This window comes from Pezoporus flaviventris, unplaced genomic scaffold (assembly GCF_033815535.1).
Source record: "Pezoporus flaviventris isolate CSIRO_AGI_PZ_B2104156 unplaced genomic scaffold, CSIRO_AGI_Pfla_v1 ptg000228l, whole genome shotgun sequence".
Taxonomy (NCBI): domain Eukaryota; kingdom Metazoa; phylum Chordata; class Aves; order Psittaciformes; family Psittacidae; genus Pezoporus; species Pezoporus flaviventris.
Window position 1 is genome coordinate 326,919 of NW_026892776.1, and position 27,840 is coordinate 354,758.

At 42.6% G+C, this 27,840-nt stretch overlaps 1 protein-coding gene across 2 annotated transcripts; it reads left to right on the top strand.

The window, feature by feature from the left end:
• Positions 1-27,601, top strand: SRPK1 (SRSF protein kinase 1). 2 transcript variants are annotated; one of them, XM_061442519.1, is made up of 16 exons: positions 1-159; positions 252-312; positions 11,990-12,108; positions 13,847-13,955; positions 14,781-14,868; positions 15,077-15,164; positions 16,552-16,658; positions 17,306-17,471; positions 18,143-18,168; positions 18,657-18,870; positions 19,131-19,556; positions 21,164-21,264; positions 22,140-22,247; positions 23,530-23,599; positions 24,043-24,135; positions 25,147-27,601. In XM_061442519.1, the coding sequence occupies exons 1-16, from the start codon at positions 96-98 to the stop codon at positions 25,329-25,331; spliced, it is 2,025 nt and encodes a 674-aa protein (XP_061298503.1). In that variant the 5' UTR covers positions 1-95; the 3' UTR covers positions 25,332-27,601. The 2 variants fall into 2 exon arrangements, with proteins under 2 accessions (XP_061298503.1, XP_061298504.1); XM_061442520.1 differs by lacking the exons at positions 1-159; positions 252-312 and adding an exon at positions 8,156-8,825.
• Positions 27,602-27,840: the final 239 nt, after the last annotated feature.

A 27,840-nucleotide genomic window follows, 5' to 3' on the forward strand; every position in this document is an offset into this window, starting at 1 on the left:
GCCGCCTCGCGGCCGGCGGCCGATGGAGCAGCTCGAGCTCGAGCTGGAGCGAGGATGAGGCCTCGGGGCGGCGCGCGCAGGTGGCCAAGGCGCGCATGCGCATCCGGGCCCGGGTGCGGGGGCAGGGACGCCCGGCGCTGACGGCCATGGAGCGGAAAGGTGAGACCCGCGGCGGCCCGCACCGCACCGCGGCGCGCCCCGGGCAGTGCTCCTCCCGCTGTCACTCAGGTCTTTCCGTTCTCTCCCCTCAGTGCTAGCGCTGCAGGCCCGGAAGAAGCGGACCAAAGCCAAGAAGGACAAGGCCCAGAGGAAGTGAGTGCGGCCCCCGCTCCCCTCCAGGCGGCAGCTCCCGCCGCCTCAGCGCTGCCTCCTGCCGCCTCTTTGTTACCGCCGGCCCTGCCCGCGGGCACGGGGCTCACGGGGCGACGGAGCCTGCAGACCCCTCGGGCTAGGCGGGTGTTGGAGGCGGCTTTAATTGAAGGCACGTTCCGCGGCACGGGCAGGCGGCTGGTGGCCCGGGGCGGCGGGTTTTGCTGCCCCGCTCTCCGCCGGGCCCTGCCGCGGGTTCCTGGGCGGGCTGCGGAGCGAGCTGCCGGGGTGAGGAGGCTCCGCGGCCCCGGTTTTCGGTGGTGAGCTGCGGTCGTGCTCAGCCGCTTCGGGCCCTGCTGTGTCCCCGCAGACCCCGTCCTTCAGCCCCGGGCTGTGCCTGGGGGCTGCCGGCGGCATCTCCCTTCTCTGACCCCCCGCCAGGCAGCGTAGTAACTACTGCCTTTAGGAACCAGCTTCTCTTGAATCTTTCCCCACCACCCCTCGGCTTTTATTATTTAATCTCGCCGTAGGAACGCTGTGATGTGGTGTTGACTTCTTTTTCTACCTTTGATGCTCTCCTGTGGCTTCTCCTACCGCAGGAATGTCACAAGCCTTTATATGTGGTGAGCTTTTGAATGCATATATAAAATTAAAGGATCTCAAGTATGTACTGAACAGTGGCTCCCACCAGACTGCATTAAGTACTGCCTTCAGTGCTGCTCGGGATGCCTTTAGAGTAGAAGGCGGTGGAAATCTTAGTGCCAGTTATGTATGTTCAGTAAAATGCTGCTTCTTTGTGTAAAAACTTGGGTACCTCAGGAGGTTTTATACTCGCTGGGGCTTAAAAACAAAGGTATTCAGTGAGTAAGGCTTTGGGAGGGAGCTGGAGATGGTTTTCTTTAATGCTTTTTGGGTAACTTCCTCTGACAAATCATGAGGATTTAAAATACTTTCTGAATGTCTCCTGCAAAGATTCGGCTGGTTTGAGATGGAGCTTCTGAGGGGTGAAGAGCATTAGTTAAACTCCAGGAGTGCCTTAAGTTACCGTGCTGCTTTGTCTGTCTTCCTGGTATTTCTTGATGGCAGCATTAGGATAATTTCTTAAGAGCTCTCCTCTTTCTAACCATGATCTGCATCCTAATTTCTGAACGAATATTGTTGTTTAATTCTCTGTTACTTTTTCTTGCTTGGCTGCAGACACACAATACTGACTGCCCATAGAGTCCTGCAGCTGGAAAGACCCATTTCTGTGTCAGTTCTGAGGTTGCTGAATGGTAACTTTCAGTTCTGGCTGGTATTTTAACTCCTTTTAACCTTAAGCCTTAACTTTTAACCTTAAGCCTGAGCAGGTTAACTGCACTGCTGCTTAGTTGGTGGGTTTACCACTAACCTTGATTTGAGTGAAGAGCTAGTTGTAAATTCTGCATTTATCGTCTTAAACATCATACTTCAACTCTCTTTCCTGGTACTGTGAGTTTCTTGGATCCTGCCTCAGGAACTTGCATGTACTTTTTATGTACTTTATGTTGTACCACAAAAAGAACCCAGTGTCAGCCTCTAACTTCAGGTGCAGCTCCACAACATTTATGCTCTTTAAATACAAAGCTGTTTTAGTTAAATCTTCTAAAATAAGCGTAGTTGGGTTGTTGCAAGATTTTTTTTCTATAAAATATAAACTTGAAACCACATGGAGCATCCTTTTAACATCTAATGTTCCCTTGTAGTTGGTTAGATCACATACATGTAATTTTTGCTGGATGAAGGGCAGTAAAAAGCATGAAAGGACTGATTTTAAAAGGTTAAGATTGGTAAGTATTAGGAATTATCTTTTTATAGGTAACTATAAAAATGCAGAGAATGTTCTGAAGGGATTTAGAGCAATTCAAAATAGCTTTCACTTTAGAAATGAGCTACACCTGGTTTAAGTTTCCCTGTCCACCCAATCCAGTTAAAACCAACCAAAACACCAGCTTGGATAAAAATAATCAAAATGGGCTGTGTATAGTACAAACCAGGAAAGTTAGGGCTTTTTTTCATCATTCACAAGTTAAAACTGCTACTATTTAGGTTCAGACAAAACCAGCCTAAATTGGCTATTTTCAGAAAACCCTTGTAAATACTAATTAAAGTTCCATCTAGATGATGATGGTTTTTTTTAATGTGAAGGTCAATCAAATTCTTCATTTACCACAAATTCAGGATGTTCCTGTTTCTTCCCATTCTTCCTGTCTTAAAAGTTTTATTTGGTATCAGTGATGGAGTGAATGTCCCCCTAGGATGAGGGGAATGGCTTTAACCTGCCAGAGGGGAAACTGAGATGAGCTCTTAGGCAGAAGCTCTTCCCTGTGAGGGTGCTGAGGCACTGGCACAGGGTGCCCAGAGAAGCTGTGGCTGCCCCATCCCTGGCAGTGTTCAAGGCCAGGTTGGACACAGGGGCTTGGAGCAAGCTGCTCTATGGAAGGGGTCCCTGCCCGTGGCAGGGGTTGGAGCTGGAGGAGCTTTAAGCTCCCTTCCAACACAAACCAGTCTGGGATTCTGTAAGTGTGCATTTGTCCTCACATACTTCTCTGTGGAAAGGGCACAGGTGAGGTTTCTTGGTAATGCAAAGGAGAGGTATCCATGTCTTCTCACCTAAAATTACCCCTAATCTTTTGGTAGTCTGGCAGAACCATGAAACCAGATGTCTCAGATCTGCTTAGGAAGCTTCTGCTTGCCCACCTCATTGGTCCTGTGGTTGCAATTGTGGAGTTGGAAGAATATAATTTTCAGTTTCTTCTTATCTCAATCTTTTCCATAAAAAAGGCAAGGAATTAGGATGAAAATTTCTTTAAATTATTTTTGGAGATGAGAGGCAACCTTCTGCTAGTCTTTTCCTTAATACTAAGAACATCTCAGGAAATCCAGACGTCACAGCTGTAGTTGCTAATAAAGCCCAGGGAGTTTGATACATTGGCTACTGTGGTATGTACTGCTGCCAGGAAAGAGCTTTGCTGAAAGCTATCTGGGGTAATATTTGATGTGTTAATTTATCATTTTGTGAGCATCTTGGGCACTAAAGGTCAGTTGATTCCCAAAGGTGCTCAAAAAAAGCCCATCTTTTTAAAAGGAGCTTTTAAAAAGTATGCTTCCAAGCTTTTTTCTTACTAGAACTTTAATAACTTAAACTCTTCCAACAGCTGTATCTGATGAGGTGCATCCAGGTAGTAATTTTTGCCCAATTGTCCATAATGCAGGAGATCCTTGCACTTTGAAGCAGTTAATAGTGTCTTTGAGGTTTGGTGTTGGCAGACAAATGCGATGGGCCTATTTACAGCCGTCCTTAGGAGGGTGAAGGAGCTGCTCAGTGCTTTCCTGGGAATGCTTCTTGTGCTCCTTTTCGTTGTCTGACTTGTAGGGAAGTGAGAACAGAACTACTCCTGTGTTGTGGTGGTGTGTGAGCAGTGCTGGATGGGGACATCCATGAGCCCAGCAGGAGGAAGGAGTGATTGCAGTTGAGCAGTTCCGCCTTTCAGTCACCACGAGGTGGCTGCTTCTTGCTTTGCAGGTCCCCATGCCACGTGTGTGTGGTAAGGCAGAGTCTGCTCAGGAGGCAGTGCAGGCAAACAGGAGCTATAAAGCTTGATTTTTTTATTTTTCTTTTTTTTTAAAGACCCCAAATGCTGTTTTGAGGGGATTGTTGCTTGGACTTAGTTCCTGTATGGATATAACGTCCATTCCTGGTTGAAGTGATACTGGAGCATGCCATCTGCATGCTTTCAATTGCAAAAAGATTAATGTCCTGTGTTCTAAGGCTGTTGAGCTGTGTGAACCAAAGCCTGATACGTGAAGAAGATCTGGTACTTCAAAACCGAGCTTCTCTTTGGAAAGACAAGCTTCTATTTGAACTAAAATACAAATACAGGTGTACTTTACCAATGGCTTTATTAATTTGTAATATAGTCAAGCATGTTTGACTGTTAGACCATAACTGCCAGTAAAATACCCTGGGTTTTTTTTGGTTTTTTTTTTCTGTGTTGTATTTTGCAAACCTTGAGAAGCTCAAACTATTCTCTTTGTCCTAGGAAAAAAATGAGGTTTTAGATTACTGCTGAGATTAAGACCCAGAGTTTTAAAAACAGGCTAAAAACCCCCATCCGGATTCAAAATAAAACAGCCAAGAAACTGAACAAAAAGTTCTGTGTTATACCTCATTTTCTCTGAAATGAAGAAAAATAGCATGTTACTAGAACTGGGCTTACAGAGCTGTATGATGTGTAGGTGACGTGTGCGGTTTTGGCAGGCCCAAATGATAATGCTGTTTCATCAAGTCCAGTGTCTTGCTTCAGCAGTGTCTTTTGTTCCAGGAGAAGCTGGCTGACTCGTGCACAAACCCAGCAGTTCTCTGTAAGGGATGTTGAACCAATTGTTCCTCAAAGCAGAATGTTATTTCTGTGAGCCTGCATAACTACAAAGGTAGTGGCAGCCCCCCAGTTACAGTGTGTGGCTTGTTCTGGAAACTCGAGCTGAAGTTGCTGTCTCCTAATTCTGTGTGTGCTGATGAATTTATTTAATCCTTTCTTACAGATTTACCGAGTTCTATAGAGAACTCGGTAGTTCTCTATAGAGAACTTCCTCCTCAATAGAATTGCTGTGAAGAAATTCTATAGAGAACTCGGTTGGTCTTTCTCATTTCTGAGTTCAGTTTCCTTTTGTTTCAGAAGGAAATTTAAGTGTTGTTTTTCTGATCTTTTTCGCTGTTCTTGTATTTGAATTTCCTAAAAAGCAAGTTTTCAAGTGAGCTCTTCAATATGAGCTTAAAAGATCTTGATTTTCAGTCCTTGTTTTTTCACTGGCATTCTTCAGCTCCTGGAGATTGTGTTGAAGTGCTTCTTTTCCAGACAACACTTCTTCCAATTCTTCTTTTAAGAGTTCCTATTTCAGAATCCTGAATCAGGGATCTGTGTTGTATATATTGAGCTGCATTTTCTCCTTCAAGCTTCACAAGTGGTTGCTCTGGCTCCCTCTACCGCTGGAGGGAGGGCAGTGGCAGAGCTGAGTTGGTACCATACCCCTGTTTTACTTCCTTTTCCCAAATGCCTGCAATATCTGGTATTTTCAAGGAACTGATCTCCAGTTGTCTGCAATCTTCTGGTCAGACTTGTGACACGCAGTGAAGCCTCACTTCTTTCTTCCTCCTCAATAGAATTGCTGTGAAGAGAGACAAGGAAGTTGGTGATTTTTCCATCTGTGCTGTCTGGGGAGCAGAAGGTTCTGATCAGAAGTCTGATACTCCTCAGTTTGTTATTGCATCTCTTGCTTGCATTGCTTTCCTGCTGCCTTTGTGGAGCCCTGGAGTTCTGATAATCCTCTCATATTCTTCCTCAACTTCCTTATTCAGAGCTTGGCCTGGGATCAGGATCTTGGATTATGTTTTCCTCACCTGTCTTTCATAATTAATATCAGGGCTACATCTTTCATAGCTCTTTTGAACATAAGTTTAAGGTAGAGTCAGAATGCATCGCCCACAGGATTTTTTCGTTCACATACAGAAGTGATTATCAGACTGTGACAGGACACAACTGCAGATCTGCTGGTTTCCATGGAAGTCCCTTGGTTTGGAATAGCTGGAACAGCAGACGGTTTTACAAACAGCTTGTTTAATGCTTGTGTGGGTGAATGGGTACGGGGAGCAGGAGACTTGATTGCCTGTTATTTGTGTGCAGTGCTACTGTTCTGTGAAATTACTACCTATGTTCAAGACTGAACTCCCACGGAGCCACTGAACAAAAGTATGTCTTAGTACCTCTGAGCACTCTTCCTTCAAAACTAAACGTTAGACCATTTCAGGTCTTCTGAAGGTCTCAGCGGTGGTGTTCCCGTAGCCCTGGGACAGCTGCCCCACAGCAGCAAGTACTGTGCATTTGCCCTGCTGGCAGAAAATACTGGTTCTGTATTCGGAAAATTGGGATGCAAGAGTGAATGAGTGGCAATAATCACAAAATAATGTGGGTTATAGACTTTTAAGTCTCCCCTCCTAATCTGTGATTTATAATTCCCTCAGATCCCCTCAAAGCCTTCTTGAGCAGAACAGTAAAGTGTATACAAGCAAGGAAAATACTTTTATCAACTCAGACCTGAATTCATAGTGAAAGTTTGAGTCTAAGCAGTACAATATTTATCAATCACTGGGTTTGCCATCAGATCTGTGTGTAAGTGCTGGAGGCTGGCACCAGAAGCAGTTGTTCTGACTGGGAATGCCTTAACATGATTCTGGAATTACAGGCACACTATAGCATAGTAACGAGATGCAGTCTGACAAGCATACTGTACTTAAATAGGCATTGTCTTAATGCGTGCATGTGAAAGTGGGAGAGAAATTTGAAATCCTGGCTTTTCACCATCCCATAAGGAGCCTTTTTCCCCCCTATTTCCCCAAATGAAAATGATCTCAGTAGCACTTGGAGCAAGCTCTGGCTGCAGTGGGTGTGCAGCCCTGGTTATCCCTGGCTGGGTGGTTGAGGTGGAAAGCGATGCAGGAGTCCCTTAGTGTGTTGCAGGGCTCTTACCTGTGGCTCCTACAGTATGAGCTGGATTCCTCATTAGCCTTGCATTCCCTGAACTGAATTCTCTTTGGGGATGTTTCAGGTGTGTCATTTGAGCTTACAAATAAGGAGTGACTGTTTGTAAAGATTATGCTGCCGGTGGCTTAAAAATCACTTAGGAAAGCAGACTGGCATCATCCCTGCAAGTGTCAAAGAAACTGAGGTGAAAAGGAGTCCAAGTATCTCTTCTGTTAGCACATATATAAGTATGTTCGATGTGAGAAAAGTAATTTGGATTAAATGCTGTCTTCCTTGCTTGGAGGTGGATGGGGCTCTGCTTTTGTATCTGCTCAAAGCAGGTAGGTAAGTAGTATGGGTGGTGATACTTCTGCCATTTTGGGGACAGGGAGAAACACTTCCTGTACAAAATAGAGTTTTGAAGATGTCAATGTTAATGCTCTTGATTAAGAGAATGAAACACCTCTGCAAGTATTTTATGTAAGTTACCGGGCTAGAGAAAACAAGTTCTGAGGTTTGGTGGTGAAGTTGAGACTTGACCACTGTGATGGCTTCACTGGTGATCTATAGAGGCAGCCAAGGGGCCCATGCTGGTGCTGCTCCACAGCACCAAGAGCACTACTTTTCATTCCACTGCCTCTGCTAACAGGCATGACTGGTATCCCATCTTCTCATCCTCCTGATGCTGTTGGTTCCACCTCAGTGCAAATCTGTAAGAATACACATCATTTTTAATCACTTTTTACTTTTAGTGCATGGACCAGATAAATGATTCTGTGGGAAACTGGCAGGAGAAACTCTAGAAAGAAAACTCGAGACTCTTTGAACACTTTTTGTGAGGAATAAGTGACTGACTGAAAGCTTAGTTCCTGCAAATACCTGTTGCTGTCCCTGCTGGGCATTGCAGGGGGAACAGAGTTGTCAGGTGATACATTCAATCAGTGTGGAGCAAAATCTTGTCTACAGTGGAAAATACTGCATGTTGTTAATACCTCTTCTAATGTTTGTCACTGTGAGGCTGTTAAATGCTCACTGAAATTTGAACATCCTTTTAAGGTGAAGGTATGTTAGATCTACAGTCAGATGAAACCAGTTCTCCTTGGTTTAAAACTGCAGGGCCAGCTTCAGAGTGTCTTTCACTAATACACAGTCCTCCACAGCAGGGAAAAATCTCTAAATGACTGCTTGCCATGTCACGTTGTTGCTGACATGTTTCCCCTATCACTTGCATAAATGAGCAGGATAAACAGGCACAGGAAATGGAGGATGATGATAAGTGCCTGCTACTTTGAAGAACCCTCAGTTCACCCTTTTTAAGGGAGATTTGACTCCTTCGTCTGCTTGTGTTGTTACTTTTAAACATAAAGGATCAGTTTTGTGTGTAATGCTGGATGGGGAGGTTTGGAATTACATCAGAAAATTACTCTTTACTTTGAAGGCCCTTTCTCTCCTGTGTGATCATGCTGGCATTTCTGTATCAAAAGGGTTGTACTGTCAGCAATTACCATGAGCCTTGTCTCCATCCACGCTTTGAATCCAGTGGACTATTGAATAGGCAAATAAAACCGGCTTGTTCAGGAAGATGAAGTGAAGTATCTGACTGAATTTCTACTTTCATTAGAGGGAAGATTGAGACAGGGTGTAAACATCAAGAGGAGGTGAATCTCTTTATGCTCAGCCCCTAACATGAGTGAATTTGCAGGGAGATCAGTGGAGAGCACCCCCCAGCCTTGCTGCAAGGCCCTTCACCTGCAATGCAGTGCTGTGCAGCTGCAGCTAGGTGGTGGAGGCAAATCCCTTTTCTCTCTCACTCTTGCACAAAGCTTTGCTGCGTTTGAGAAGAACCAGCCCCTCTGCTTGCCCTTGATGTCCCCCTCTTCCTGACCAGTGTGGCAGCTGGGTTTTAATGGCTCTTTCCAAAACTGTTGGGCTGTCTTCAGGAATATCTTTATCAATGGGAGGCCGTGCTTCATGCAGGTAGGTTACCCTCTTCAGTTTTTTCTTCATCTTATGAATTTGCACTTCTTCAGGCATTCTTGAGAAAATAAGGACTTTTGGGAGGGTCTAGATATGGATATAGTTAGATATGAATAAAACACTCCATAAAAGATCTAGCATTTTGCTTTCCGTGTTGTTTTCCTTAAGTAAAATACTGCTCTATAGTTGTAGAGAGACCCTGCAAATACAGTGAATTCTGATGATGAAATAGCACATTGAGAGAGCGAAAGTAAAAGGTGATCAAGGTGTTCGTAAGTAGAACAGAGATGGCTATGCAAAGAAGTACCCCAGAACACTTCATTTTTTTTTTTTTAATGTGTAACCATTTTTATAGGCTCTTCATATATATTATGTGCACTTTGCAGTGTTGCTGGCAGCTGTATCAGTTGTCATCTTAGAATACAGAGTAAGGATTTTTCTGATGTCTTTAGCAGCCTTTTGTGCCTCTTCAAATACTGTGTGTATGAGGAAGCAGATGGATGAGGGCTGTGGTTTTGTGTGTCTGTTTTTCGTTGGTATTAACACATTCTGCACTGATCAGATCTCTGTCTGCAGCTGACATGGTCACTTTAGGGGAAGAAGGTGGTGGGATGTAGTAACATCTAATGAATGTTCACAGGGAGGGAGAGGAATGAGATTTGTTTTGGTGGTGATTTCATAAAGGAAATAGTGCAGTAAAAATGTATGTGACCTAAATGTAGCTCACTATTACATAGTTGGTATAATAGATGATAATATAGAAGCAAAATGCTTTTGGATCCCCAGGACAGCCTCAGATGCATACTACAGGGTGTGCAGGTACAAGGCTGTCGGCAGCACGATTCATCAGCCCTTTCTGAGAGAATGGGGTTTAGTGCTTCCAGTAACTTCTTCCTTGATGCATGAAATTACTATTACTGCAAAGCACTCGGGCTGTGGTTTTTCAGGTGAATTTTCTTTTGAATCCACTCAAATCCCTCCATCTTCGTCAGTTACAAAAGTGAAGATCTTTAAATGGTGTTTGGAGAAATACTCTACTGCTTATGCTATGGGTGTGGCTACTGGCCTTAAATACTCCTTTCTATCCAATTGTGCATCCTGGCTTTTTACCCTGTCAATAGGATCCTGTTATATAGGGAGCATCCAGTCTCACCTTCCACCATTCTGTCCATGGTCCTTTCTTGCCTTTGCTGTCCGCTCTTCATTTGTGGACAGTTGACTTTATTTGTAGCTTAGTCGTTCCCAGAGGAATGCAGCACTTGTAAAGCAGCATTTTGACCTCCAAGAGTTTTCCCCTCTTCCCCAGTTTCCTTTTACCTACCCCTGACTTGTAATTCTGTGGCTCATGGGGGCAGAAAGTCTAAATACTGAATATCTGAGGGCTGGCTCAAGCTACAGGTTGTTAATATAGGTCTTATTAGCCTGGCAGCAGTGGAATGGACTGTCTGGCAGGCTTGTTTTATTGTTTAGGATCACTAATCTGAGTTGCTTATCTCTACCTGAATTAAGATATCAGCAGGACTTGCAACAGACTGAAAATAAATGGCGAGTGGTTTAATTGTGCCCAGGATGACCTTTGTAGCTCCTCTTTACTTAATGAACTTCAGTGTCAGATTGTAAATGGCTACAGATTCAGTCATGATCAAATTGGAAAGCTCGTTTCTTCCTTTTTATGCTCCATAGATATTTAAGATGGCCATAGCCTGAATGGTAGTAATGTATTTAGTGTATGAAGTCTCAGCAGAGTGCATGTGTAAACACTGAATCTTCATTCTGCTGTATAACTAGTCAAAATTGAAATACTAGATTTGTCCTGTGGCATAAGATCAGTGGGACCGCCCTGATATGATGTGCAGGGCTCCAGCTCAGTTATAAGTTACAAGAACTGATCCAAAAGCCCACATTCATTAGCATATCCACATCCATTGCTGTAAAGAAATGTGTTGCCCACCTCTTTGGACAACTCCAGCTTTATTTAATATCTCATACTTCTAAGAAGAAAAGCTCAGTGTATCCTGCCGTGCTTTGCCATTAAACCTTGCCAATGCAAATGGACTATAGGCATTGCTTTCATGTCCTTGCTTCAGACAAAAGGGTAGTGAAGATTAAACTTTGTAGACATTTAACCATTCCCTGTAATGCTGAACCCAGGACATAAAGTAAATAACTTACCTAGTTTAGCATTACCATTTCAGGAGCTTTTTTGCTGTAAGCGGTGTGCTACCACAGAGGAAGAGTTGGGGTACAGGGGATGTGGGGATGCCTTAGCTCAGGGAACTTGGCCACAGCTCAAATGCTCGAGAGCAATGAGGTGGCCTTTGCCAACATCATCACGAGCAGGAACTTGGAGTAACACATTTGGTGAAAGTTAAACACACAAAATTAATGTTTTTGTTTATAAATGTGGGAGTGGAAAGAAAATACCGCCTTGGTGCCTGATCTCAATCCATCTGCAGTCACAAGCTCTTTGAAGGGTTGACAGAACATCTGCTCTGTGGATTCCCACTCACCACAGCTCAGACAACTGTCACCAACTTTAGACATGCAGTGAAGAGGCAGACTAGGGATGCAGCCCACCACACTGAGAGCAGGAGAAAGCCAGCCCAGTATTGTGGGGTTTAGAGTTCTGAAGTGTTAGAAGCAGAAGGATCATTAAATGTTCATTTGATCTCAAAGGTGAAAGGAACAACGGGACCAATTTCTAAAACACCAGTTTGATTTTTTTACCAAAGGAGTCAAAATTAATTAATGTTAGTTTTTAAGATAACATTAACCGGCATTTAAATCTTCAGCTCTTATATGAGGTGACATCTTAAAATATAAATCTACTTTAGAGAAATCCTCACTGAATGAAAAACTGAGAAGGGGTTCAGTAATGCGTTGGTGGGATTACCAAGCTTTTTAACTTGCTCTCTTGTTCAGTCTTTTCTTTGTTCCACTGTAAAAATGAATCTAGGGCATTAAGTTGTATTTCTCACTATTATCTGAAAAATTGTTTGTGTCTACTTTTATACTAGCATAGGAGTAAAAGCATTTAAATGTGAAAATAGATTTCTGGAGGCTGATAATTGCATCTCCTCCATTATCAGCAATCCCTGATGTGAAATGAAAACTACTGAACTAAAGAGTAACGTGTGTGAGACATGCAGTGTGTTCTCTTTCAGACCCGACACTCAGCATCGGGGCCCTGCTGCTCATTCAGAGAATGATATTCCAGAGCAAGAGGAAGAAATCCTGGGATCAGATGATGATGAACAAGAGGATCCAAATGATTACTGTAAAGGTGAGGACTTGCTTGTTTCAGGACAGGATTTTCAGTGTAACCAAAAATTTCCTTCATTTTTCCATCTACTGTAGAGAATGAAAATAGACTCACTCTAACAGTTTTTTGAAACTGTATGACAATAGTAATGTTTTTCAAACTAACCTGAAAAGGAGGAACTATTTTCCAGGGTTTCCTCTGCTATCAGTCAATATTTGAGTTGAAGCTGATTTTAATGAAGGTATTTAAAGCCGTTAGCTTTACCTCTGTGCCAGAGGGCTTTCAGAATCAGTAAAAGCAAGTAGGCATTCAGTTCCTTTTTGATTTTCATCAGAAAAAGGACACCTAAATCCTTCAAATCAGTTTCAAATTCTTCATTGTTTTCTTTTGAAGATCATCTTTGTACCATTCTTCAGATAACTTTGTGTCTGCAAATATAGGCTTCCACTCTTTCTCAGAGTAGAAACTAAATACAGAGCAAATGGAAACACCACAGTATATAATTGTATATCAAAAGGGTCAGACTGGTTTTAACATGGCAAATACTTTAAAAATGACAGAACACTGATCATACAAATTTAACTCATCAATTACTAGAAGCTTGACTACGTGCCCCCACCTCCAAGTGCTTTGTAAGACTACTTCTGTGATACTCTATTGTAAATATAAAGGCAGGGAGAAGCATGTAACAAATGCCATATATATGGTATAAAAAATGCACAGTAAAATAGCACAGGGACCTCTAATTGCGGTGTTTCTTCTGCTTCAGTGCTTTACTTCAAAGCATTTACATTACTTCTGGCATGCCACCCAAGTATTTGTGGGATTTTGTTAGTTGTAAAGCAGGTGGGAAGAAGAAAAAGCCATTGTGTGACTGCAGTCGGTACAGCTGTCACTGTTGTAACTGAAATCTTCTAGTGAAGAAAAAGGACTTCTGCTGCTGGAGCTAACAAAGTAATGGATAGTAATTCTGCATTTTGTTTATGAACCAGCCAATCAAGAGAGACAAATCTTCCTGACAAAGCACGTGTTTCATGGGTGGTACTTGCTCACCACAGTTGAATAGTAAGTGCCTGGAATCGAGGGTGCAGTTCCAGGTTCTGGCAAAGATTTATACCTTAACAGTCACAGTTTATTCTCTGTATTCTGTTTCCTGCAAATTCTGTTGTCTTTGTGTCTTTGCTTCTGTCATGGAATCCTCCTGCATAGTCAGCAGCTTGGGAGATACTGGGGGTACAGGGAGGAGACTTTTGTGTTTGTAGTCATGTTACATGGCAAAGTGCCTTTCAGTCAGGAAAGCAGTTGCAGGGGGAACTCCACTGGGGTCTTGAGTTCAGTTCTCTTTCATGTTATGAGGACAAAGCAATGCTGGTATTCAACTGTAAGATTCTGCTACTGAACCTCAGAAGCAGTGCTTTCCGAAGGTGCTTAGTTCAGTAGACTTCAGATGCTTTCACTGAAGAAATGCTGTTTAGTGGTGCTACAGTGATGGCCTACATTAAAAAAGGAGGAAAACTTGGTCATTCTACTTCAATTATATTAAAGCTTTTCAGGCAACCAGAGGGCTGTTGGCAGCTCTTCTTCTGGCATGCTTTATATTTATTCCAGTGAGATCCAGTTAAAGAAACATTTGCATTTGTTTATATGATTAAAAATGTAAAACACATCAAGTCTGCCTCAAGTGGTGATGCTTGTTTCACAGACTGCTCTTCAGTGCTTGTGAGATCACTTCATAGAACTTTCCCACTGTTTTTCCTAGGTGGTTATCACCTGGTGAAAATAGGAGATCTCTTTAATGGACGATACCATGTGATTCGGAAGCTTGGATGGGGCCACTTCTCCACTGTGTGGCTAGCCTGGGACATCCAGTAAGTCTTTCTGTTCTAGCTGGTGTTTCTGGTGGGAATGCACATTCTAACACAAGAGTTTCTGTATTCTGGGCCCCTCAGTTCAAGAAGGACAGGGAATTGCTTGAAAGAGTCCAGCGCAGAGCCACAAAGATGATTAAGGGGGTGAAACATCTTGCTTATGAGGAGAGGCTGAGGGAGCTGGGTCTCTTTAGCTTGGAGAAGAGGAGACTGAGGGGTGACCTCATCAATGTTTACGAATATGTAAAGGGTGAGTGTCAGGATGATGGAGCTAAGTTTTTTTCAGTGATGTCCAGTGATAGGACAAGGGGCAGTGGGTGTAAACTGGAGCATAGGAGGTTCCATGGGAACATCAGGAAAAATTTCTTTACTGTGAGAGTGACAGAGCACTGGAACAGGTTGCCCAGGGGGGTTGTGGAGTCTCCTACATTGGAGATATTCAAGGCCCGCCTGGACAAGTTTCTGTGTGATGTACTCTAGGTTACCCTGCTCTTGCAGGGGGGGTTGGACTAGATGATCTTTTGCAGTCCCTTCCAACCCTTGGGATTCTGTGATTGTGCATACAAGTGTGCAAGAGGGAATTAACAGAACAAACCATATGTGTGGAAAGAGTGCTTGTGTGTTTGGCAGTCTCTGAACTATTATTTTATGAGAAATTACTATTAAAAAAAAGACTCAAAGACAGTCTTCATGAGTGCTTAAAACTTATTTTTCCATGATGCCTTAAATAAGTAGCTCTCTTGTACGCAGAAGAGTTAGTATAATCCTGGAAAATAAGTTCTTTGAGCATTAACAGTCTCCAATTTACTTATTCTGTGTGTGTAGAGGTAGGAGATTTGTGGCAATGAAGGTGGTGAAGAGTGCAGAGCACTACACAGAAACAGCACTGGATGAAATCAAGTTGCTAAAATCGGTGAGTGCCCAAGAGTGGGGTTCTGATGTTTTATTTTATTTTTTACTTCATTTGGGGGAGTTCACATTTATCATGCTTCATTCTGGATCATCTGGCTGCAGAGAAGTTGGAGAGCAACCTAACAGTAATGCAGTTGATCTGACTTCAAAATATATTCTGGCCTGGTAATTACCTCAAGAAACACAAACCTCTTTTATTTTCTCTGCAGGTCCGCAACAGCGATCCCAATGATCCAAGTAAAGAGAGAGTTGTTCAGTTATTAGATGACTTCAAGATTTCAGGAGTTAATGGTTCTCGTATCCTTTTGAGAAATAAAGGCAAAGAATTATATAAAGATGGGAGTTAGCTAGGTAGCTGTCACATCAGGACTGCTGCTCAATGTCCAGGCAGCCTTTTCACTTCCCAAGGAAACCTGCTGTTGAATTACCTGCCTCAGAACTGCCTGCTCAGCTTGAGAAGGATCATTCAGTCTGACATAGTATGTGCAAGTGGTGGAGACTGCACTGCTTAGTTATGCTTTGAACAGGAGAGATCATGTTAACATGAGGGTGGCTGCATCTGCTTTCCGATTGAGGACAGAATGGCTCTGTCAGAACCCCTCAGTTTCACAAGCAGCCTGGTAATAACCCCTTACTGAAATAAAACACTATAAAATACTAAGAGCAGTAAGTAAAAACAGCAAACACATGCACACTGTAACTTGATAGTAAGGTGGGTTTCTAGTTATGAAAGCATCTTACCTTGGACTTCATAAAAATTTCTAGGAGGTTTAAAGTGTATTGCTTTGAAAATCCCCTCTAGTTCTGTGAACAGCCTTCTTATGGGCAGTGATTTGTGGCAAGTCCCAGTAGTGAACCCTTAAAATTAGAAAGTTGGATTTCTGTGCTTGTTGCCCTTGAATTTGATTTCAGTGAGCTGTAGGCTCTAAACCTTCTAACACTTCTAGAAAACAGTAGCCCCATAATGTATCTCCTCTATGAACTTTCTGGTATTTAGCATCGAGTAAATGTTGAGTTCATCTTGAATTTATTTCACTCTTGTGAAACACTTTCTGCCAGTGTAGAAGAAAAGCAACCTAATAAAGTGGAAGTTTAGCTTCTAAAGCAAAAGCACAATAAGGTGTCACTGGAGTGACTGTAGCTGTTCAGAACTTATAGACAAAAGGCAGATAATGTAAATATTGTTGAAGTTGAGGCTTGTCAAAAGTTTATTTTGCTGGTAAAGAGGCAAGGGAGGGTGGAGAATGTTCCAAAGAAACTTATGAAATGCAAATTTTATTATCTTTTCAGGTAGTGCTGGCACAGAATGATCTGGCATTAAGTTTTGCCTGGGGCAGGAGCCTAGGTTGTTCCAAAATGTACACTCTTGGCTGGAAGCTGCCTCAATACTAGCAGGAGCTACTAATGCACACTTGCTTGTGTAGCTGGCTTTCGCTCAAAGCCAGAGACTGCTGCTGCTGTGTTAGGACCCGTGTCCTAGCCATCTCCATCCCTCTGTGCTTTACATAACAACACTGATGTGTGGGACAAGGTGATACTGTTAAGGAAGGCAGCTTGTGTTAGAAGGATGAGAGTTCTTTAATACAAAGCATATAGCTGGTATGGTTTTCTTTTGATCCTCAGTCCTGGGACTTCAGGGCTCCTTGCTTCAGAATTTCCATCTTTTTCCTTGACCGAGCTCCAGATATCTGTATGGTGTTTGAAGTTCTAGGGCATCATCTTCTGAAATGGATCATCAAGTCAAATTATCAGGGGCTCCCACTCCCTTGTGTCAAAAAGATCATCAAACAGGTCAGTTCCTGTTCAGTTCTGACTGCACTGTTCCACTCGACCCAGTGAGAACTCTTTCACTAATCCTCAGTTCGAAGAAAACAAAAAGCACTGGTATCTTTCTCATGCAAAACAAGTCATTCTTGGGTTAATATTTTCTTTCTCTACTGCAAAAACCTGTTATTTTCTGACACTTGAACCATGGTGGGAGGCCAGCTTTGCTTTTAACCTTTTGTTACCCTCGTTATTCCTTATAAGTGCAAATATTTTTCTTTTAAACTCTGTCTCAGTAAATATGGTGCTTAATGATGGAAAGAGCAAGAGAAACCTGTTCTTCATACTGGATGGTTGCCTAAGAAGTACCACACACCTACATGTGAGGTGAAGGGGCGGAGGAGAACATGATTTTATTGTAGGGTGTTAAGATTAGATTTTCAACTATGATAAATTATGAGAGTAAAGAGACAGTATTTTAAGTTCACAGCTAAAATCTATATGTGAATCTTGTATTTCCTGGAACTGAGTAGTAACCACTGATCACATTAGCTCTAATCTGGAGTATTCTCACAGAAGCCCTTCAGTGGTCATCTTAGGCTATTTTGAGTTTTCCTTCACTCTCTGTTTGCTTGTCCTTTGCTTTTTCTAAGGATCGGTTTCCCTCTCTGCAGGTTCTTCAGGGTCTGGATTACTTGCACACAAAGTGTCGAATCATTCACACTGACATTAAACCTGAGAACATTCTCCTGTGTGTGAATGACCAGTACATCCGCAGGCTGGCTGCAGAAGCAACAGAGTGGCAAAGATCTGGGGCTCCCCCACCATCTGGCTCTGCAGGTGACTTTTCCTGCAAATTGGTGTTATCCCCCCCCCCACATTGTCACTGCTCACACTAGGGAAACTTCCTGAGTATGGTGTAAAAAAAGATGATTTACCTGGTGTTTTTGCAGAAGTCTGGAAAACTTGTAACAGAAATGGCTTCCTTAACGTGAAACATCCCTAAAGATCTGAGAGCAGCCTTTCTCTCATTCCCAGTTCCTTCTGTTTCTCTCCAGGATATCCATTGTACCTGTGACTAGTTGTGAAGAACAACTGCAGTGTGTTGGAAGGCTGTTAGTCATAATCTTACAATCCTAACATTTAGCTGAGCCCATCATAGTATACCTTAGGGAAGCTCCCTCAACTTTGGTATTTTAATGCTTTGGTTTGCATCTTGTTTTTAGTAAGATGCGTAATACATGCAGTAAATGAAGCTGCATGACAGGAAGTTTAAGTCTGATATCAGTCAAGCAAGTCTATTCTCTGGAATTCTAATTATGCATTTCATGTTATTCTCTTTTTTTTTAATTCTTCTACTTCTGTAGAAAAATGAGCCTTCAAAATAACATTTGCTGATATATTTTTAATGTTACCAAACCACATAGCAGATAGCTTACCTTTAAGATAAGAACACAGTTGCAGTTTTTACTTACAAACATACTAATTTACTGCTCTTCTTTCTCTTTCAGTGAGCACTGCACCACAGCCAAAACCAGTAAGTGTAATAGCTTTCATGTGTAAGTATCCATCTGCTTAGAGTATCTACTGCATCCTTTTATAATGCAGTCAACATTAAGGGAAAGCAACCTTGTATCAGAAGGTAAAGTGATCTGTGTTTGTCACAGACATAGGCGGCAGGTTCAGTGCTGTCTTGGAGATGTAAGCAGTGTTAGCTCATAAAGCACCAGAATAAGTAGTCTTTTTGGTGGGCTCAGGGTATGTTGTGAAGGTGCCTTTATTCTGCTTACTTGCAATTCCTTGTCTGGAGACTACCACAGGTTTCTCAGGTTAGGACAGAAATGCATGTAAGAGCCATAGACAGCTGTTCCAAAAACCTTAATGTGTGCTTTTTATTTGGAAGAACTGTCTCCAGAGTTCTCATCCCAGACTGTTTCCTCAGATCTAAAATAAATTAAACGACGCATTTTAGATTTGCTGAACTACCAAACGTTCAGTCCAGTTTCTCTGCTTGCTTCCACATAGGCTGACAAAATGTCAAAGAATAAGAAAAAGAAGTTGAAAAAGAAGCAGAAACGACAGGCTGAGTTGTTAGAGAAGCGAATGCAAGAGATAGAAGAAATGGAGAAGGAAGCAAGCCCTGGGCAGACACAGCCTGAAGAAGAGGAAGAAGCTCAGAGCCCTCTGGAAATGCTCATAAAAGTTAGCCCACCAGAGGAAAATGCCATCAAAAAGACAGGTATGGACCTAAAGTTATTGCTAAAGTAGCACAGTGTTGTCCTTTCACTTGTGCTGGCATGAATGAGCACCTTTAATAGAGGTGGCTGTTACTTAACCTGTTTCCATTGCATTCTGCCCATCTAAAGAGGCTAGGATATTTCCTATTAGAAACTTAATTCATAAATTACATGTTGAGAGCCTCCTACTTCTCCCTTGAGGCTCCCTTGAGCAACTTCAGCTATTACTTTTAGACTATGATCTTCTTTTCCACTCTTGCAGCTGAAGTTGTACAGGAGCAATCTGTTCTGATGGAAAGCAGTGTGGAAAAATGCTTAACAGAAATAAACTGCAATGGAGTAGTACAAATGGCAGACTTCCCAGAATCTGGCAATCAAGGATCTGTGCGACTTGAGGATGACCTTCATAATGCCAATGACTGTGGTGATCACACTCTTACACAGAAGAAGGAAAACTTGCATAGTTGTGATTACAGTCAGCGTAACGGTGACTTGGAGAATAGGCCTCAAGAAGCAATGTCGGACTCCTTTGTGCCCTTAGCTTCAGAAGATTCCATGGTGTGTCAGCCCACGTCCAATGAAGAGCAGTCATTCAGTGAGCAGGAGATTAATCATTTGCAAGAAAGCATCCGAACAGAAATACCTTCAGAGGACGAGAATGAGAATAATAACCCATCAGACAGCAAAGGTATAAGAGGAACCCTGTAAGGGCTCCTTTCTCCTTGGTGAGGGAGCGTTGTGTTCCAACGCTTCAGGGTATTAATAGGAACCTCTATTCTGGAGGCTGAATGGTTTGTGTTGGAAGGGACCTTAAAGCTCCTCCAGCTCCAACCCCTGCCCCGGGCAGGCACCCCTTCCACTAGAGCAGCTTGCTCCAAGCCCCTGTGTCCAACCTGGCCTTGAACACTGCCAGGGATGGGGCAGCCACAGCTTCTCTGGGCACCCTGTGCCAGCGCCTCAGCACCCTCACAGGGAAGAGCTTCTGCCTTAGATCTAATCTAGATTTGAAGTGATCAGAACCATCTGTTTGAGTGGTTTCCTGCCAGGAGTAATTAACATGACAGTCCTGCTCCGAGGTACTCACTGTTTGTAGCTTCCATTTGTAGCTGTACCTTAGTTTTGACTATTGAATGCATAAGTATTCCCACTTTTAAATACCTATACATTTGTTTTTCAGTATAGGAACGTTTCCTCCTTTGTATCAGGTGTTGCTTATGTGATTTTCATTGTTAGAAATATAAGTCTACAAATAGTCACTGGCTGTTAAATTATGGGATAAATACTGCTCAGTGTGTTCTGATAGTTCTGAACATGGAGCATAGGTAACTCCTCAGTTACTTAATACAAATAAATGCTCTCCCAGAACTGGAAATGCAGCCTGACTGAAATAAAGCATATACAGCATAGGAAAAAAACCCTCTTTAATGCTTTTGTTTAAACATGATTTGTTTCTGTGGGCAAAAACCGTAAGTCTTGTGGGTTTAGGAGAGCATAAGACACAGTGGTGAACAGCACTTTAAATCCATTCCAGGGGTGTCTGTGCTAAAAAACCTTGAGCCAATTACTAAACCTGTCCTTTTGCACTTTGAGTCAAGATCAGGCACAGTATATCTGCTTGGAGAAGGAAGGAGAAATTAACATCCACAATTCTTCCTGTAGCCTTTTCTTGGCAGATTACCACTGGAAAGTTGTAGGGATGAAAAGTAGCAAGTGAAATTTAAACTTGAACTGCATTTAGTTGGATGCCCCTGCTAGATAAGCTTAGGTGTCTTTTGCTTTTCACAGATCTCCAAAGTTTTAGAGCTTCAGCTGGATGTAATTTACTGACTTATTTGCTTTCTGTTGTGTCACTGTGGTTTTTCCCAATCTGTACCTTAACTCTTGTAACTGTCTACTACAGCAGTGAGTGATGGGTATGTCAGAAGGACGCTCTAATATGCGGACTCTCCTCCTTCAAATATTTAGGAAGACTTAAGGGTTGAGAGGGTTGTTTTGTTTCTGGCAATGCCCTTATTTAAATCTTCCTGTCTGGAAATGGACTTTTTAAGGCTGCGCAGAGAGCCTTGGAAACAGTCCCTCTCGCGTACACTTACTTGTCCTTCTGCTTTCTAACACCACACGGGTCCTGATAGTGGAAGCTGTTCACAGTGCAGAGTGATTTTTATACCCAGGCTTTGGAGAGGGAAAAGTTCTGATCTGTGAGACCTTGTGTAGGGGGAGTGCAGTAAGATTTGGGTGACAGATGGTGACACTGTCCATGTAGCTTTAATCGGCTGTTGTACACATTGCCTCTAGGAAAATCAACTGCTGGGAATTTCCTTCTTAATCCTCTTGAGCCCAAGAATGCAGATAAGCTCAAAGTGAAGATAGCTGACCTAGGAAATGCCTGCTGGGTGGTAAGTGTGCAGTCTTTTCACATTGATTGTTTAAACCTGATAATTCATTCACAGGATCCCAAGATGGGAAAGAATTTGCAAAGTAGATCTATCTTAGACCTGCTTGTGAAGGTAGCGACAGTTTGAAACTACTTTGGGGAGAAAAAGAGAGGTGAGCAGGGATGCAATGAAAGAAATCATCCTTTAACAGAGGATTTCAGCCTGTGTGCCACAGTGGTCATTAGATGACTTGTGATACACCTGTGACCAGTGACACACATAATATGTAGAAATCTGTGAATATGAAGCTTCTGAAGGAGTCTGTTGTGCTCTTGGAGAAAGAAAAGTGCAAACAATTCCTCTGACATGCTGGTGCTATAGTTCATTAGCTTGTCAAACCTCTTCAGTGGATTCATCAGTACATGAAAGAGACTCATAGTTTTATTCTTTGCTTGTGCTTTTCTGCTTTTAGAGTTTGATGTTTCATGTAGAAGAAATGTCTGTTTTTTCTTGGCTGCTTAAATGGCAGAATACTTCAGATCGTATGGGAGAGATGAGTCCTAAACTCAGAACTGCATGTCAGGCTTGCAGTGTCTGGCAGGGTGGTCTCTTACATTGGTGTTGCTTTGCTTTTAAGGTAGCTGAGTCATGCTCAGATAGGAGAAGGGTGCAGCTTCTCAGTCTTCCTTTATGCTATTTTTGTGGTTTGCTGGACTCATGAGTGTCTCATGTAGAGCATTTGAACAGTATTTGTAGGAAGATAAATATTGAATGAGGATGTATATTTCAGATGAAGTGCCCTAGGAATGAGCTTTGAGCTACTCTGGCCTTCCAGGTTGTTGATTCTCCTCTTGTAAAGTCTCACAACTGTTCAGTAAAACATTTCTTCTGTTTAGCACAAGCACTTCACTGAAGACATCCAGACAAGACAGTACCGATCCTTGGAGGTGTTGATAGGATCAGGGTATAACACCCCTGCTGACATTTGGAGCACAGCATGTATGGTGAGTGCTGTCACTAGGGGATTTCTAACTGCTTCCATGGAGCGCACGGTGCAGCTCTTGTGTGCTCTGGGCTGCTGAGTTACTAACCAAGCCTGGCGAAAAACCCTCCCAGGTTTTAAGACAACTTCCAGACTCGATGAATAGCATGACTGCATACCAGAGTGGTTTCTTTATTTCCTTTGCCATATGTGGCTTTCCTTTTGAAAGTTAGTTTTGTTCTACAGGACCAGCAGATTTCAAAGATGATTGGAAGAACATGGCAGCTATGCAGTTCTGAAGACAAGAGCCTTTCTGCTGCATCCAGCACTGTTACACAGATGTCTTCAGTACAATTTCATATTTTAATTATCTTCTGCATTTTTCATTGGCATGAATGGCAAAAATTTTGTATTTTAATCGTCCTCTGCATGAATAATTGTATAATCTGAGTGATGCTGAGATGAGGTTGAAGCTGTTCCTGCAGTAGCTGGCAAATGTAGAATATGGTAATTAAAAAACCAAATCGGTCTAGCCAGTTCCTGTGTGTACCTCTGGTGTCTTCATTCTGTGTTTTCTGCAAATTCAAGGCTTGGCTTTTATATTTTAAGCTTGGAAAATAGCGAGTGAAATAATTTTCACTGTCTTGGACGAATGTAGCAGAGTATCTGATAGGATCGTGTTGACTCTGCAGAACCTGTGGCCAGAATCACACAGTGGCTACTCCAAGCGCCTGATTGAATAGTTTGACAACAGCAGTCTGTAAAGAAAACTTAAGAATACAGGTCAGAGGTTCTGTTTTGATTAAAAGTGAATATGTAAAGGTGTTCTGGAATTTAGGAATGGTGAGTTGAAATGAATGCAAATGTTTTTCTCATTTAAAACATGGTTTGGTATCTAGAGAAAAATGTTCAGAGAATGACTGTTTGAAAAAGGTCTTTTTCTGTCTGAAATCCAGGGAGAGAGGAGAAACTTTGTAAAAAGGAAAAACAGTCTGGAGTTTGGACGTCACATCATTTTTCAAAATGCTGTTGAGGCAAACAGGCTGAGTTTGTGAAATGCCTTTGTACCATTCTACACAGGATTACTTGATGCAGAGTTCATCCAAGCTATGCCTAGGATGGTTTTTACTGCAGTTGTTCAAAGTGTTGCTAAGTAATTGCACATCTTAAGATGATAATGGTGTACCAGAGTTCTGCAGGTTTTTTGCTTCTGGCCCACAGAGAGAATCAGAATCACCCTGCAGCACATCTCACTGTGTGAGGTGTATTAAAGTGATTTAACATGCTCCTTTCTGTGTGTTTAGGCCTTTGAATTAGCAACAGGAGACTATCTGTTCGAGCCTCATTCTGGGGAGGATTACTCACGGGATGAAGGTATGATTGTCAAAGTCTTCCCTTTTTCAAATGACGCATGAAATAAAATGCTTGCTTCCTCAGAATGAGCCTTCTCTTGTGAGTTATCAATGCAAAGGCTCCTTGTGAAAAGATCCTTTACCCAAATCAGCACCAGCTGTGCTCTGTGGTAACGCATGGTGCAGTAAAGTCCATGTTCTTGTTCTGGTGTTTCCAGTCCCTCCTACTGCTTATTCTCTTATCATGCTTTGCAAAATGATCATTTTCTCAAATTCTCCTTCCCTTTTTATTCCACTTCCCCCTTGACTTTGTCACTGCTTAGCGTAATCTGATTTCAAAGTGGATCTCAAAGTGATTTTTAAGGGAGACGATGTCTTTGTCCTTGTATCACAGAGAAGGAAACTGGGGCATAGAGATGTCTTGTGTGAATTTGTCTCACTGTCTTTTCTCTTGAAAAACTACAGATCACATTGCATTGATCATAGAACTTCTGGGGAAGATACCTCGCAAGCTCATTTTGGCAGGAAAATATTCCAAGGAGTTTTTCACCAAAAAAGGTAAAAGGAAACAAAGCAAATGTCACTTATCCCTCATCCTCTGTGCCAGATACATGAGTGCCTTGCTGGAAATCCCATTTTACAACAGATGCTTCCAAAGATGCTTCTTTAAGCCTTTCCTTTCTTTTATGAAAGACTTCATCAGTAAAACTACAGCTAAATATAAGGCATTCTTGTCTGACTGCTCAAGGTTTCCTACATCCTACTTGACATCTTGATGTTGATCAAATGCAGCAGGTAGAAAAACAGTACTGTAGATACTTCTTCAGACTTGATTTGGCTTTATTTAGCTGATCTTTGTCAGTTGGAGGTGTTGTCTCACCTTTGAAGTCTTCTGTAGACAGCTTTGTCCCATTTCCAGCCTGCCAGACACCTAAACAGTGCCTTGCATCCTGTGCCATGTTGCTCAGGACACTTTATACCCCTATCATAAAGCTCTAAGTACCCCAGAAGTATATTGAGCCTCAAGAAGAAGGTAAAATACTTTTATTAAACAAAACAAACCCTTTTTTGTCAGTAGTATATTGCTTCCTCAGACAGTGCTGCATGTATTGGACAGACCCTTGGGCAACACAGTCTAATGTGAGGTGTCCCTGCCCATGGCAGGGAGGTGGAACTGGATGATCTTAAGGCCCTTTCCAGCCCAAGCCGTTCTATGATTCTGTGTATTGCATGTATTCCACAGTGTTTGGCACAGTTGTCCACCATGTCAACTAGTGTAATTGGAGATTTAATGAAGCTAATATTTGCTGATAATGGACCAGAAATAGCAGGAGGGGAAGAAAAAGAAGCCATCAAGGAAGTACCTTTACAGAGCAGTCTTCAAAAGTGGATAGAAAGGGGGTTTAGTATAATTTTTCTTCCTCCAGCATGCCCTAGCATTTTATGCTCCCTGTGCCCCAACTATTAGAACAGTTTCTGAGCTCAGTCTGTCTTGTTCGCCTGTTTGGCCTATTTTGTTCAGCTGCTCTTTTCCCATGTCTCACACCACCTGTCTGTCTTGGTTTTCAGGTGACCTGAAGCACATAACTAAACTGAAGCCCTGGGGCCTTTTTGAAGTCTTGGTGGAAAAATATGAGTGGTCCCAAGACGAGGCAGCTGCATTCACAGACTTCTTATTACCTATGTTGGAGCTGATCCCAGAGAAACGAGCTACAGCAGCAGAGTGTCTCAGGCACCCCTGGCTTAACTCCTAGAAGCTTCAGCCCAATGCCACAGCACTACACTCTGGTTTACAGCATAGCCTACATGCACCCAGCTGCCCCTTCCCCAGATCTTCTTTTATCCTTTTTCATTTTCGGTGTGAAGCTCTTCCTTCAAGGCTTCCAAGATTTTAGATAAATCTAACCTGTTCTGCTGACTTTGCTTGCGTGACTCCATGGGGACTCTCCTCAGCCACTGGGCATCATCTGTATTTTGCCTTGATTGGACTTTGCCAAAGACTGATTGAGTAGAATATGAAGTTTTTCCTGTGAGTCTCCTCACTGTTATGTCCCACGTGTTACAGCTCAGCTGTGCTCAGTAAGCTCCCTTAGCTAAATTTCAACTCTCTTCCCAGGGGAGGGGTGTGAAGATGTGAACACCTCCTTATCTCCCTGAGTCAGGAGTCAGTTTCCCACTGTTGGCCCAGAAATGGGGTGAGAAATAACAGATGGCACCAAGGTGACATTAGTTCCTTGTAGAGCAAAGGTCTTGAAATCCTCCATAGTTTTCAAGGTGCGTGCTGCATTCTTTGCTTTCCACTCACATAATTTTAGTTCTAGTTGCTTAAACCTTTTAAAAAGAGCTATTTAAACCTAGGTTTTAGGATCCTTTAGTTCTTCCTCCAAAGTGCCCTGCTCCTTTACTTTATCCTTCCCTGCGCCCATATAGAATAGTTTCTGAACTCGGTGACGTTTTCTACTGCAATGCCTGTGCCTCAAAGGTGACAAGCAAAAGCTGGAACTAACTCCACGCACAATCCTCAGCATACGGATGGGTGCACCCTTTGGGTGTAGAGAGGGAGCCTTGTTGCAGGCAACTCTTGAAGCATTTTAGTGAGCTGTAAGGGTTTTTTGTTGTTGGTTGTTTTGTTGGGGTTTTTTTTTAATCCCTTAGTGGCACTTTTTTGCCTTGCTTGAGGCAGCTGCTGTATCCATGGGGCTTTCACTGAGGCAGTTTACTCTGGCTTTTAATTTCTGACCATTGTCTTTTTTTCCCCAAGTGGCATCTGTATGACAGCCACACTGTAGCCCTTGACTTTCCAAATCAACCCCTGAAGGCCCAGTGTAAAGACCTTTTTTTTTGCTTGCTTCAGGTGCTGGCCTTCAGAAAGAACTTCCCAGGATGGGACTGCCTTTTATTTTCTGGGCCATTAGCACAAGGAGAGGTAGCAGAAGTGGACTTTCTCCATGTAGAACTGGATTAGAAGCTGGTTTTGAGTTACCCCAAGCCCAAATGTTCTATGGGGTTTCTGTATAAGCTCAGAGGGGGTTGGATATAGTGAGGAAATGGGTTAATTTTAATTAAATCACTGTGGCATTTGATAGTTTTATGATGGCTTCCTTCTAGACTTGCTGATCCTATTACAGATTCAGTGCGTCCTTCTCTAAAACAAGATTTGGCAGCGTTGAGACTTCAGAAGCACTTCCTTACCCTGGACCAAACAGGCCTTTGGATTTGTGGTGGCGCTCAGAGGCCAGAAGTCACAGCAGGAAAATGCTGGAGGCCACGTAGATGCAATCCAAGAGGATTACACTGCCAAAGCTGCCCAGACCACTGTTAATGTGTTGCTTCTGTATGAGTGTTTGGGAATCTGTTTTGTAAGGATCGTTGATTCATAAACCTTGGTGTCATTTAATCCACTTGAAAAGAGTTTCTCTGGTCCAGTGCCTGATTGGGCTTATAATGCAAATCATGCTGCATGTTCGTTTAGGGGTAGATCAGGTTCTCTATGCATATAATCTAAAATTAAAGGAAGGTCATATACCAAAAGAGTTTTAACCTGCTGATTTGACTTTTTCACTTTCACCTGGAGTTCTCCAGTTGTGTGTTCTTCCATACCTGTTACAGAAGGACTGCAGACAGGATTGGGTTCCAAAATACCTGCTCTCTGCATACTGTGAAGATACATTGACAAATTGCAAACAATTTCTGTTGTCTGGAAAGCTCACCTGGTCCTGTGCACTTGAGACTGGCCCATTAAAGATCTTTTCCTAGAAGGGATCTGCACCTTCAGCTCCAAGAGTTCCTTCCCTCTGCCACACCAGACTGGAGGAGGAAGGTTCTTCCAATGATGGCCAAGGCTAAAGCCAACTTGTGAGTTGAAGACCTGCAGAAGCCACTGTCAGGATTCAGTCTTGTACTGTGTGCTCATTTGCTTGGGGTTTGTTAAATCTCCAAATTGCCGTAAAGTGCTCACACTAAAGGATTTGTACTTGCTGTGTCAGTCTAAAACCTGAAGGAAAATACATTTTTATTCTTTCTATTTGGGTGCTTTGTCTTATTTTTTCCTTGTGAAAGCCGTAACAATAAACAGATTATTTAATGACTGAGCCCTGTTCCTCTTACGCTCCCTCTGTAAGTGTCCTTTCTGAGACATGGTCCAGTGATTGCATTTTCTTTGCTGGCAAGCTCTTAGTTGTGATTTGCAGAATGAGACACTGGAAGAGGATGCAGGTGAAGATTTTGTTGCTGATACTATGATCCATTTTAAAAAGAGAAGAA

Excerpts from the sequence above, each read along its gene's own strand:
- SRPK1 (XM_061442519.1), top strand. The coding sequence starts at position 96 with ATGCGCATCCGGGCCCGGGTGCGGGGGCAGGGACGCCCGGCGCTGACG. Across the intron at positions 313-11,989 it reads AAGGACAAGGCCCAGAGGAA|ACCCGACACTCAGCATCGGG; the intron begins GTGAGTGCGGCC and ends GTTCTCTTTCAG. Across the intron at positions 18,871-19,130 it reads AAATGCCATCAAAAAGACAG|CTGAAGTTGTACAGGAGCAA; the intron begins GTATGGACCTAA and ends CCACTCTTGCAG.